Source organism: Gadus morhua, chromosome 2 (genome assembly GCF_902167405.1).
Source record: "Gadus morhua chromosome 2, gadMor3.0, whole genome shotgun sequence".
NCBI lineage: Eukaryota > Metazoa > Chordata > Actinopteri > Gadiformes > Gadidae > Gadus > Gadus morhua.
Window position 1 is genome coordinate 800,826 of NC_044049.1, and position 10,000 is coordinate 810,825.

Sequence of the window (10,000 nt, forward strand, 5' to 3'; positions counted from 1 at the left end):
ATATGATATAGATATCTATGTATAATATGGGTTTCTAAGAGCCATTGCGATACATCCACCGTAAACAGAGCGCATGGTACCGTGGCTACAAGCTGCTCAGGGCCAGGTGATAATATATATTATATATTATATGATATAGATATCTATGTATAATATGGGTTTCTACGAGCCATTGTGATACATCCACCGTAAACAGAGCGCATGGTACTGTCAGTGGCTACAAGCTGCTCAGGGCCACACCCCCACCCCCCTCCTTGACCTGCCTTGACACGCCCACCGTATACAGAGCGCATGGTAGTGGCTACAAGCTGCTCAGGGCCACACCCCCACCCCCCTCCTTGACCTGCCTTGACACGCCCACCGAAACAGCGCGTTTGGGGGAAGCTCAATGTGCGACTGTTTCGGAGTGACTGTAACTCTGCACCACGGCTGAATTTCGGGGACGTCTTTGAATACGGTGTTTGTGGCCCACTAATACCTATATTATAGCATCATAAAATAGAATGGCATGGGATCATTAAACTACATGATAAACATTAAGATCTTAACTTAAACTACATCATAAACATTATAACTTACCTGTTACCCTAAAGTATGTTTATAAAGTAAGTTTGTTTGTTCTATAAATACAGTGTATTTTGTATGCTTGTACTACTGGGTATTGTGTATGTGTGTACTAGTGGGTAATGTGTATGTGTGTACTACTGTGTATTGTCTGTGTCTGTGTGTACTACTGTGTATTGTCTGTGTCTGTGTGTACTACTGTGTATTGTCTGTGTCTGTGTGTACTACTGTGTATTGTCTGTGTCTGTGTGTACTACTGTGTATTGCCTGTGTCTGTGTGTACCACTGGGTACCTGAGTATGGGGAGGCTGTACGATGGCCTTCTGGCTCGCGGTCATAAAGACTTCCTTTCCCAGAGTTCCCTCGATGTCGCGCCGCAGGGCGTCCAGGTCCAGGTTGAGGTCCTGGATGGATTCATAGATGTGATGACCGTCTTCTCCTCCTCTCCTGCGCTTCAGCCCAGCCTCCTGCTCCTCCACCTGTGGCCACTCCTCCTTCTCCTCCTGCTTCGTTGGTGGCGTTTCTACGGCGATGGGTGGAGGAACCACCGGCGTCTCTACGACGACGGGTGGAGGAACCACCGGCGTCTCTACGACGACGGGTGGAGGAACCACCGGCGTTTCTACGACGACGGGTGGAGGAACCACCGGCGTTTCTACGGTGATGGGTGGAGGAACCATCGGCGTTTCTACGGCGATGGGTGGAGGAACCAACGGCGTCTCTACGGCGATGGGCGGAGGAACCACCGGCGTCTCTACGGCGATGGGCGGAGGAACCACCGGCGTTGCTACGGCGATGAGTGAAGGAACCACCGGCGTCTCCACGGCGATGGGCAGGTGGGGGCGGGGGGGGTTGAGGGGGTCGGCAGGGCTGAAGCTGGGGACGCGGGGTTTGTCCTCCTGCGGGCGTCCCAGCCCAGCGCCCCTCCTCCCCACGGGGGGGGGGTCGCCCGCGAGGGTCCTGGGGGGGCTGAGGAAGGAGGGGAGGGAGGGGAGGGAGGGGAGGGAGGGGAGGGGGTCTGTGGACTCCAGACCCCCGAAGGTGGACAGGCGGTTCTCCGTCCGGCGGTGGGCGGCGCCGGAGGGCCGGAGGCGGATGGCGACCTCGTCGCCCGGCCGGGGGTCGGCGGCGACCGGCTCCACCCCCTTCAGGGAGGAGGGGGAGGAGGAGGGGAAGGAGGAGGAGGGGGGGAGGAGGAGGGCCGGGACCGGGAGGACGGGAGGGGGGAGGGCCTTGGTAGGGGGGGAGACGAAGTCCAGGGGGGAGGGCATGGCGGGGGGCAGCTCGCGGACGTACTTGGCGGGGATGTAGAAGGGCTTGGTGTCGGGGCGGCGCCGCACCTGCCACCAGTGGGCGTTGGTCTTGGCCAGCAGCGCGTAGCGCTCGTTGGGCTGGATGGACACCCACGCCCCGTCTCGGTCCTGGTACTCATACTGGAACTCCACCAGCACCAGCCCCAGACCAGCTGGAGGGACCAGTAACATGTAGTTATACCAACTCTTCTAGAGAGACCAACAGGCGGTCACCTAGAGACCAGCTACATGTTATGAACATCAGACTAGTACATGTCATGACCATCAGACTAGTACATGTTATGACCATCAGACGAGTAACATGTTATGACCATCAGACCAGTACATGTTATGACCATCAGACGAGTAACATGTTATGACCATCAGACCAGTACATGTTATGACCATCAGACCAGTACATGTCATGACCATCAGACCAGTACATGTTATGACCCAGAGACCAGTACATGTTATGACCATCAGACCAGTACATGTTATGACCATCAGACCAGTAACATGTTATGACCTAGAGACCAGTTCAGTTATGACCATCAGACCAGTACATGTTATGACCAACAGACCAGTAACATTTAATCACCTAAATAAACCAGTTACACGGTATGAACTAGAGACCGGTAGCATGTTATCACCCCCACCAATACCAGCAAAAGGAGAACAGAATCAAGGCTCACCCCCATCCAACAGGGAGGACATCTCTACGGTCGGGGGGGGAGGTGGGACCGGGGGGGGGGGGAGGTGGGGGGAGGCAGGGGATAGGTCAAAGGTCAAACATCATCCGCTTCCTGGAACCACAAAGAGAAACAGAGCTGATGGAATCAACTGTTGAATTGTGAATATGTTACGGTGGTTTCTTACTGTCTGTTAACCTGCCTGTTCAACCAGCTAACGTCCGCTGTGTTCCTGTCTGTTCAACCAGCTAACGTCCGCTGTGTTGCTGTCTGTTTACGCCTGCTAGCGTGCGTGGGAGGAGGGGCAGTGTGTGAGCCCGGGTGTTCCCGGAGGTCAGGGCCGGACCCTTTCCAGGTTAGGGGGTTTCTCTGCCCGGTGGGAAAAGGGCGAGTTATCGCAAAGAGCTTGGCTAGTAGGGTTAATCAAATGCTATCCCTAGCTTTACCGAGTAACGGATCTACCGTTTAGACACAGTGTTTACACACAGCGTGTGTGTGTTCATCAGAAGGCAAGAGTAAACCTGCTGAACAAAACAAAAAGGTGTGGAAGAGAGAGAGAGAGAGAGAGAGAGAGAGAGAGAGAGAGAGAGAGAGAGAGAGAGAGAGAGAGAGAGAGAGAGAGAGAGAGAGAGAGAGACTTGCCCTGACAGGGCCAATCAGACATGGGAACATTATTAACATTCCTTTCTCTCTCTCCGAACCTGTATTTATATATTTAAATGTGTGTGTGTGTGTGTGTGTGTGTGTGTGTGTGTGTGTGTGTGTGTGTGTGTGTGTGTGTGTGTGTGTGTGTGTGTGTGTGTGTGTGTGTGTGTGTGTGTGTGTGTCTGTGTGTGTCTGTGTGTGAATGTGTGTGTTTTTCCTGTAGGCTGCTTCCTGTCTTTGTGAGACAACAATAGAGCAGAGCTGAAGGACTACAACCATGGCGGCTGGGCCAAGAACTACAACCATGGCTGCCTCCCATTGCTTTGAGGTTCTGCTGGGAATGTGTTGTGATAAAGTTCTCAAGCACACACATGGAGGCAGAGCCAACCAAGGGTTAAAGGTTGCGCTGCTGTTTCCAGGGCAACCAGCCCCACCTGCCTAAAGTGTGTTAGTCTATCTCTTAGCCACACCCTGCCCCACAGGCACACACACACGCACACACACGTGCACACACACACACACACACACACACACACACAGGTAAAGTTCAACATTCCTTAGGGAGTGGTTTGTATAGAAAGAAAAAAAAGAAAGAGAAAGAAAGAAAGATGTTTTTTACTCACACAAAAAGACATGGCAGTGGGAGGGGCTACAGTAATGTGGGAGGGGCTGCCGTGATGTGGGATGGGCTACAGTAATGTGGGAGGGGCTACAGTACAGTGGGTGGCTAAATTGGAGCGACGACAGTATGATGTACAGTTTGAATCTCAAAGGGCAAAACCAGTCTGGGCGATCCAACCATGGTCCCTCCTGGCCAGTGTTTGGTAAGCTAATGCTGGATCTTTGATGTGAGCCGCTCCCACATGGAGGGAAACAAGAGCAGGAACTACTACTGAACCACCCACCCATAGGATATTATAGATATACATATGTATATATATCATATGTATGATTTTAGTAAGGCATGTTCTGTTGAGGCCAGGTGGCCCGTCAGGATGGTCTGTTCTCCCAGACAGCATACTCCTCAAATGCATTTACAATATAATAGTCTACTTATAAAGGTATCTTATATAGTTATTCTATCTTATATAGTTAGTATTTATAAAGATTTATTGTGTAGTTAATCTATCTATAAAGATATCTTACACAGTTAGTCGATCTATAAAAGGTATCTTACCTAGTTAGTCTCTAGATAATGGTTTTGTTATATAGTTAGTCAATTTATAAAGGTTTGGTTATATAGTAAGTCTATATATAAAGGTACCTTATATAGTTAATCTATATATTAAGGTATCTTATACAGTTAGTCTATAAAGGTTTTGGTTTTATAGTTAGTCTATAATGGTTTGGTTAGATAGTTAGTCTACATATAAAGGTTTCTTATATAGTTAGTCTACATATAAAGGTTTCTTATATAGTTAGTTTACGCATAAAAGTTTGGTTCTTTAGTTAGTCTATACATAAAGGTATCTTATATAGTTAGTCTATAAAGGTTTGGTTCTAAAGTCTATGTATAAAGGTTTGGGTCTGCTGTATCTATAAAGGTTTGGTTCTATAGTTAGTCTATGGTTCTATATGCTATATAAAGGTTTGGTTCTAAAGTCAATATATAAGGGTTTGGTTCTATAGTTAGTCTATAAAGGTTTGGTTCCATAGTTAGTCTATAAAGGTTTGGTTCTATACGTAATCTATAAAGGTTTGCTTCTATAGTAAATCTAAAAAGGTTTGCTTCTATAGTTAATCTATAAAGGTTTGGTTCTATAGTTAGTCTATAAGGTTTGGTTATATAGTTAGTCTATCTATAAAGGTTTTGTTATAGTCTATATATACAGGTTTGGTTATAATAATAATAATAATAATAATACATTTAATTTAGAGGCGCCTTTCAAGACACCCAAGGTCACCTTACAGAGCATATAGTCATCAAGTCATTATATAGTCTATCTATAAAGGTTTGGTTAGAAAGTTAGTCTATATATAAAGGTTTGGTTCTATAGTCTATATAAAGGTTTGGTTTATACAGTTAGTCTATAAAGGTTTGGTGAAACAGTTAATCTATAAAGGTTTGCTTCTATAGCTAGTCTACAAAGGTTTGGTTATATAGCTGGTCTATAAAGGTTTGGTTCTATAGTTAGTCTATAAATGTTAGGTTATATAGTTAGTCTATAAAGGTTTGGTTCTATAGTTAGTCTATAAATGTTAGGTGACATAGTTAGTATAAAGGTTTGGTTATACAGTTAGTCTATAAAGGTTTGCTTCTATAATGAATCTAAGGTTTGGTTATACAGTTAGACTATAAAGGTTTGTATCTATAGTCCGTCTATAAAGGTATCTTAATAAGTTGTAAGCAGACAGTAAACACACAGTAGTAGAACGACCACACAGTCCATACAATCTGGCAGAGGAGACATCTGATCGGGAGACGTTAGAGATAAGAGGAATAGAGAAGAGATATTTTACCTGTTTTCGCTGTCAAACTTCTCTGGTGGAAAACCTTGAATACCTCTGCTATCTCCTCTCTCTCTCTCTCTCTCTCTCTCTCTCTCTCTCTCTCTCTCTCTCTCTCTCTCTCTCTCCCCCCTCTCTCTCTCTCTCTCTCTCTCTCTCTCTCTCTCTCTCTCTCTCTCTCTCTCTCTCTCTCTCTCTCTCTCTCTCTCACTCTCTCTCTCTCTCTCTCTCTCTCTCTCTCTCTCTCTCTCTCCCTCTCCCTCTCCCTCTCCCTCTCTCTCTCTCTCTCTCTCTCTCTCTCTCTCTCTCTCTCTCTCCCTCTCTCCCCCTCTCCCTCCCGTTTCCAATGGACAGGAAGTTCTATCTGTTCTGCCTTTAGGGCGGAGCTTAAAGGGAATCTGAGAAACACCCAGCCAGGTGACAGGATATCTGGTGTGTGTGTGTGTGTGTGTGTGTGTGTGTGTGTGTGTGTGTGTGTGTGTGTGTGTGGGGGGGGGGGGGGGGGGGGGGGGGGGGGGCTTCCTTCCTCACATGACTTCATTTCCTGAAAGAGAGACAACAAGAGAGAGAGAGAGAGAGAGAGAGAGAGAGAGAGAGAGAGAGAGAGAGAGAGAGAGAGAGAGAGAGAGAGAGAGAGAGAGAGAGAGAGAGAGAGAGAGAGAGAGAGAGAGAGAGAGAGAGAGAGAGAGAGAGAGAGAGAGATTCCGAACAGGAGTTCAATGTTTTTGCCAGTGTTCCCAAAAACCGATCCCGTTCGCTTCTGACTGAACGCTTCACTTCGCTCCGTTCTTTTCGTGGCCCCCGGACGCGTGGCCCCGCGGCGCGCGTCCGTGTGGACTGCGGCGTCCCGGACACACAAAGCATAATGTGTTACGCTACGTGTGAGGTGCAATTCAGATGCAACGCCGCTCATTATAACGCTCATAAGATGCACAACGACGGTACTATATAAGTATCGTAAAGTTGGCGTGGTTCGTTACCATTGGGATAACATGACCCCCACTGTTTCCTAAAACTCTCAGGTTGAATCCCAGTGGGTCCCATGGCTGCGCACGCAGCGGAGGCGGGCTCCCGCGCCTGGTTGTCATGGCGACGTTTGTTTGACTTTCGGCTTCGTGTAGAGTTGAAAGTATAACATAAGGTTCGTTTCAACTACATTAACCAGTATTAACCCGTATTAACCTGGTTTCAACCTGGTGTCAACCTGGTATTAACCGGTATCAACCTGCTCTCCAGCTGTTGGAACCGTCCTATACGTCGACATGAGCCGGTAGGTCGAGTCCATTTTGGTCGAGTCCATTCGGCGCTTCATAGTCTAACAGGGGTACCTTGTGTCTGGAGGTGCCCGGTCGGGGAGGTGCAGGAGGTGCAGGAGGATGTGCAGGAGGAGCTGATCGACTTCCGCTCCCTGGACAGAGAGCTGCTGGCCGCGGTGCGCGAGGATCAGAAAGGACGCAGAGAGAACGCCGCGAAACTCCGCGCGACGTCGCAGCGGCTCGCGACCTACGAGGAGTTCAGGTAGCATCAATATTCATGATCGATACACCCATATTCATGATCGAAACCCCAATGTTCATGATCGATACCCCAATATTCATGATTGATACACCAATAGTCATGATGGATACACCAATAGGCTATTTATGATCAATCCACCAATATTCATGATCGATACATAAACGTTCCATCGTCTGGATTTTTTCCAACGAACTAAGAAAAACCGCCTCCAAGCACAACATTCATACAATAAATAAATATATATTCATATAAAATATATTAAAGGAGGCATCTTATGAAAACAACACTTTACCTGGGATTTGGGGCGTTGTTTTGGGTGTCTGTTGCTGCCACACGCAAACAAACTTTGAAAAAAGTCATGATTTTTTGTGAAAACGCCATAATATGTCCCCTTTAATATATTGTTTGTATCCATATAATGCATATATATTTTTACCAGAAATATATAATAATAATAATAATAATAATAATAAATTGTATTTATAATGCACTTTATATTCAAGAATCTCAAAGTGCTTCAGAGAAAAAAATACCAAAAATAAATAATAAGGAGAAAATACTATTAAAAAGGGGGAACCTCAAAGAAAGTTTAGCTAAATGCTCTTTTAAAGAGATGGGTTTTGAGGTTCCGTTTAAAAAGAGCTGTAGTCTGTGGAGCCCTCAGGTGGTCAGGGAGGGCGTTCCATAGTCTAGGGGCAGCAGCAGAAAAGGCCCGATCACCCATGGTGCACAGCTTCGTATGTCGGGTTTGGAGGGTGTGAGTGAATCCTGAACGGAGTGTATGTGAGTTTGTCGGCGGGGTGAGGAGTTCCTGAAGGTAGAGGGGGGCAAGTCCGTGAAGGCACTGGTGGGTGAGGAGGGAGACCTTGTACTCAATTCTGAGTGAGACAGGGAGCCAGTGCAGTGATTTCAGGATGGGGGTGATGTGGTCATGCTTGCGCACCCTCATCAGGACCCTGGCAGCACTGTTTTGAATGTATTGGAGCCTCTGGATGCTCTTGCCAGGGATCCCAATGAGGAGTGCATTGCAGTAGTCCAACCTGGTATAATGGTCAAAATATTATTAATCAGTGGCGTAAATATCGACGGTGCAACCGGTGCAGCTGCCCGGGTTGCCCCCCTCCGTCAAATATATATATTTGTATATTACCTATATTTGTATAATACATCTATATTTGCTGTCTGTCCGTCTGTCTATAAACCTGTCTGTCTGCAGGGATATTGTTCTGGCCTGTCACCTGAAACCTTTGGACCAGAAGGAGAAAAGAGGAACTGGCAGACAGACCTGGAACCCATGGTGTCCCCTAGCAACCACTCCCCATCCGTCTCCTAGCAACCATCCCTCATCCCCACCTGTCCCCTAGCAACCATCCCTCATCCCCACCTGTCCCCTAGCAACGACCCCCTTCCCGTTGCCAGGTGACCTTATGATGGGAGGATAATTGGATTAAACTGTATTAATTCATGAGCCAAGTGGTCGTGATGTCTTGTAAAAGAACATTAGTTTAAAAGTCGAATCACTTTGAGTTATTAGATCATGGAGGCGGACCATAGTAATACATTGTTAACCACAACTAGTGGAGATCAGGTTAGGAGTAGAACAAGTCAACATTTCTGTAGGAGGCGTTAGCTATTCTGTAACATATTAGCTATAGAAGCTAAAAGAGAGAGTATAAGAGTAATCATAAGGGATGATGATTGAGGAAAAGAAGCTGATGAGGCTGCACACCTATTGCACATTGAGCAGGGCTCCAGAGTGCGCCTAATTTGGGCGCACATGCGCCTAGAATTCGGGGTAGTGCGACCAAATATTTTATTTGGGCGCACCGGTGCGACTGAAAATGTATCTGGTATAATTATTATTATTTATTTTTTTACAGAGCAGTCTATTCATAATATTGTAATAACCACGGAAGAGGCAATGAATGAAGTATTGATTAGACGGCGATTTATTACCGTTGGAACACGCAAGACCGGTAACATAGCAACGCCGGTAAACAAACCCGCGAAGCCCAATCCAGGGGCCTGTACTACGAAGCTCGATTAGAGGGTTAGCGAGGTATGTTGAGCTGAAAGCCTGGGTTAGCTGTACCATGAAAGTCGATCTCTTTAATCGTCGCTGTATTACCATGGTGACTTACGCTCGCAACCAAACCTGGTCGGGAGCAGCTTTTCAGCGAGTCTACCCGGAGATCGGCTACTTATATCGGCGTGCGCAGCTTCCTAGCCCCTCCTCCGATAATGGCGTCACCATTTGTGGGTGTTCCCATGGACCTCGGCGCACTTATCGTACAGGCGTCTCTCCAGTCCGGAGACAGAGGGTTTTTTCGGGACAGAACCGATCCCTTGGCATTGTCTGACGATATTTTTTATGAGAGATACAGATTCGGCATTTATTGAAGGCATTTATTTAATGGTCAAAATATTATTAATCAGTGGCGTAAATATCGACGGTGCAACCGGTGCAGCTGCCCGGGTTGCCCCCCTCCGTCAACAACTCAGCGCAAGGCAGGCACGGTTAACTTAACATATCGCTCAAAATCTCTAGGAAGACTTCTTTAAATTCTTATTTGTGTTTTCTTTGGATATGCTTCTAAATGATAAACAAATGATGTTTTTTGCAACTTAGAATCAGACTTGTGTGCAAAGATCTTAATGCTAAATTTTCCAAACTCAATAAAAAATAAAACGTGTGGTTAGGCTGAAATATATTATTATGTTTATTTAAAAGAGAATAGCTGGTTAGACATGGTATTTTCAACAATATATAATGCAGATCATACATTCAATCATGCTCACACACACACACTCTCTTCTCCTGGGACGATATTATCACTGTAAAGG

The 10,000-nt window shown here is 46.5% G+C and overlaps 3 protein-coding genes across 11 annotated transcripts in view; 1 reads left to right on the plus strand and 2 right to left on the minus strand.

Annotated features, from left to right (window-relative positions):
• arhgap27l (Rho GTPase activating protein 27, like) overlaps positions 1-5,788 on the minus strand; it is a 14,734-nt gene extending 8,946 nt beyond the window's left edge. For 2 of the 4 annotated variants that reach the window (XM_030340832.1, XM_030340807.1), the window contains exons 1-4: positions 5,651-5,778; positions 2,748-2,914; positions 2,549-2,659; positions 858-2,029 (exon numbers count right to left, since the gene is read on the minus strand). In XM_030340832.1, the coding sequence (XP_030196692.1) occupies positions 858-2,029; positions 2,549-2,570 (1,194 nt within the window). In that variant the 5' untranslated portion in view covers positions 2,571-2,659; positions 2,748-2,914; positions 5,651-5,778. Of the gene's footprint in view, positions 1-857; positions 2,030-2,548; positions 2,660-2,732; positions 2,915-5,650 lie in introns of all 4 variants that reach the window. The other 2 variants (XM_030340816.1, XM_030340824.1) reach the window with 2 other exon arrangements.
• Positions 5,789-6,699: 911 nt separating this feature from the next.
• dnaaf19 (dynein axonemal assembly factor 19) lies at positions 6,700-8,624 on the plus strand. Its single transcript, XM_030341393.1, has 3 exons — positions 6,700-6,908; positions 6,980-7,156; positions 8,373-8,624. Exons 1-3 carry the CDS (start codon positions 6,901-6,903, stop codon positions 8,518-8,520), a joined length of 333 nt encoding a protein of 110 aa, XP_030197253.1. The 5' UTR covers positions 6,700-6,900; the 3' UTR covers positions 8,521-8,624.
• A 1,228-nt stretch (positions 8,625-9,852) lies between these two features.
• The window catches only part of wnk4b (WNK lysine deficient protein kinase 4b), a 14,918-nt gene continuing 14,770 nt past the window's right edge, over positions 9,853-10,000 (minus strand). For 5 of the 6 annotated variants that reach the window (XR_003973879.1, XM_030340645.1, XM_030340638.1 and 2 more), the window contains one exon: positions 9,998-10,000. This exon is cut by the window's right edge. Coding sequence is in view for 1 of the 6 variants with exons in the window: in XM_030340628.1 (XP_030196488.1) it covers positions 9,989-9,991 (3 nt within the window). In the remaining 5 variants the exon portion in view is untranslated. The other variant, XM_030340628.1, reaches the window with a different exon arrangement.

Bases quoted from the DNA above. Each gene is read 5' to 3' on its own strand.
- dnaaf19 (XM_030341393.1), top strand. The intron at 7,157-8,372 runs GTAGCATCAATA...GTCTGTCTGCAG, and splicing joins GCGACCTACGAGGAGTTCAG to GGATATTGTTCTGGCCTGTC.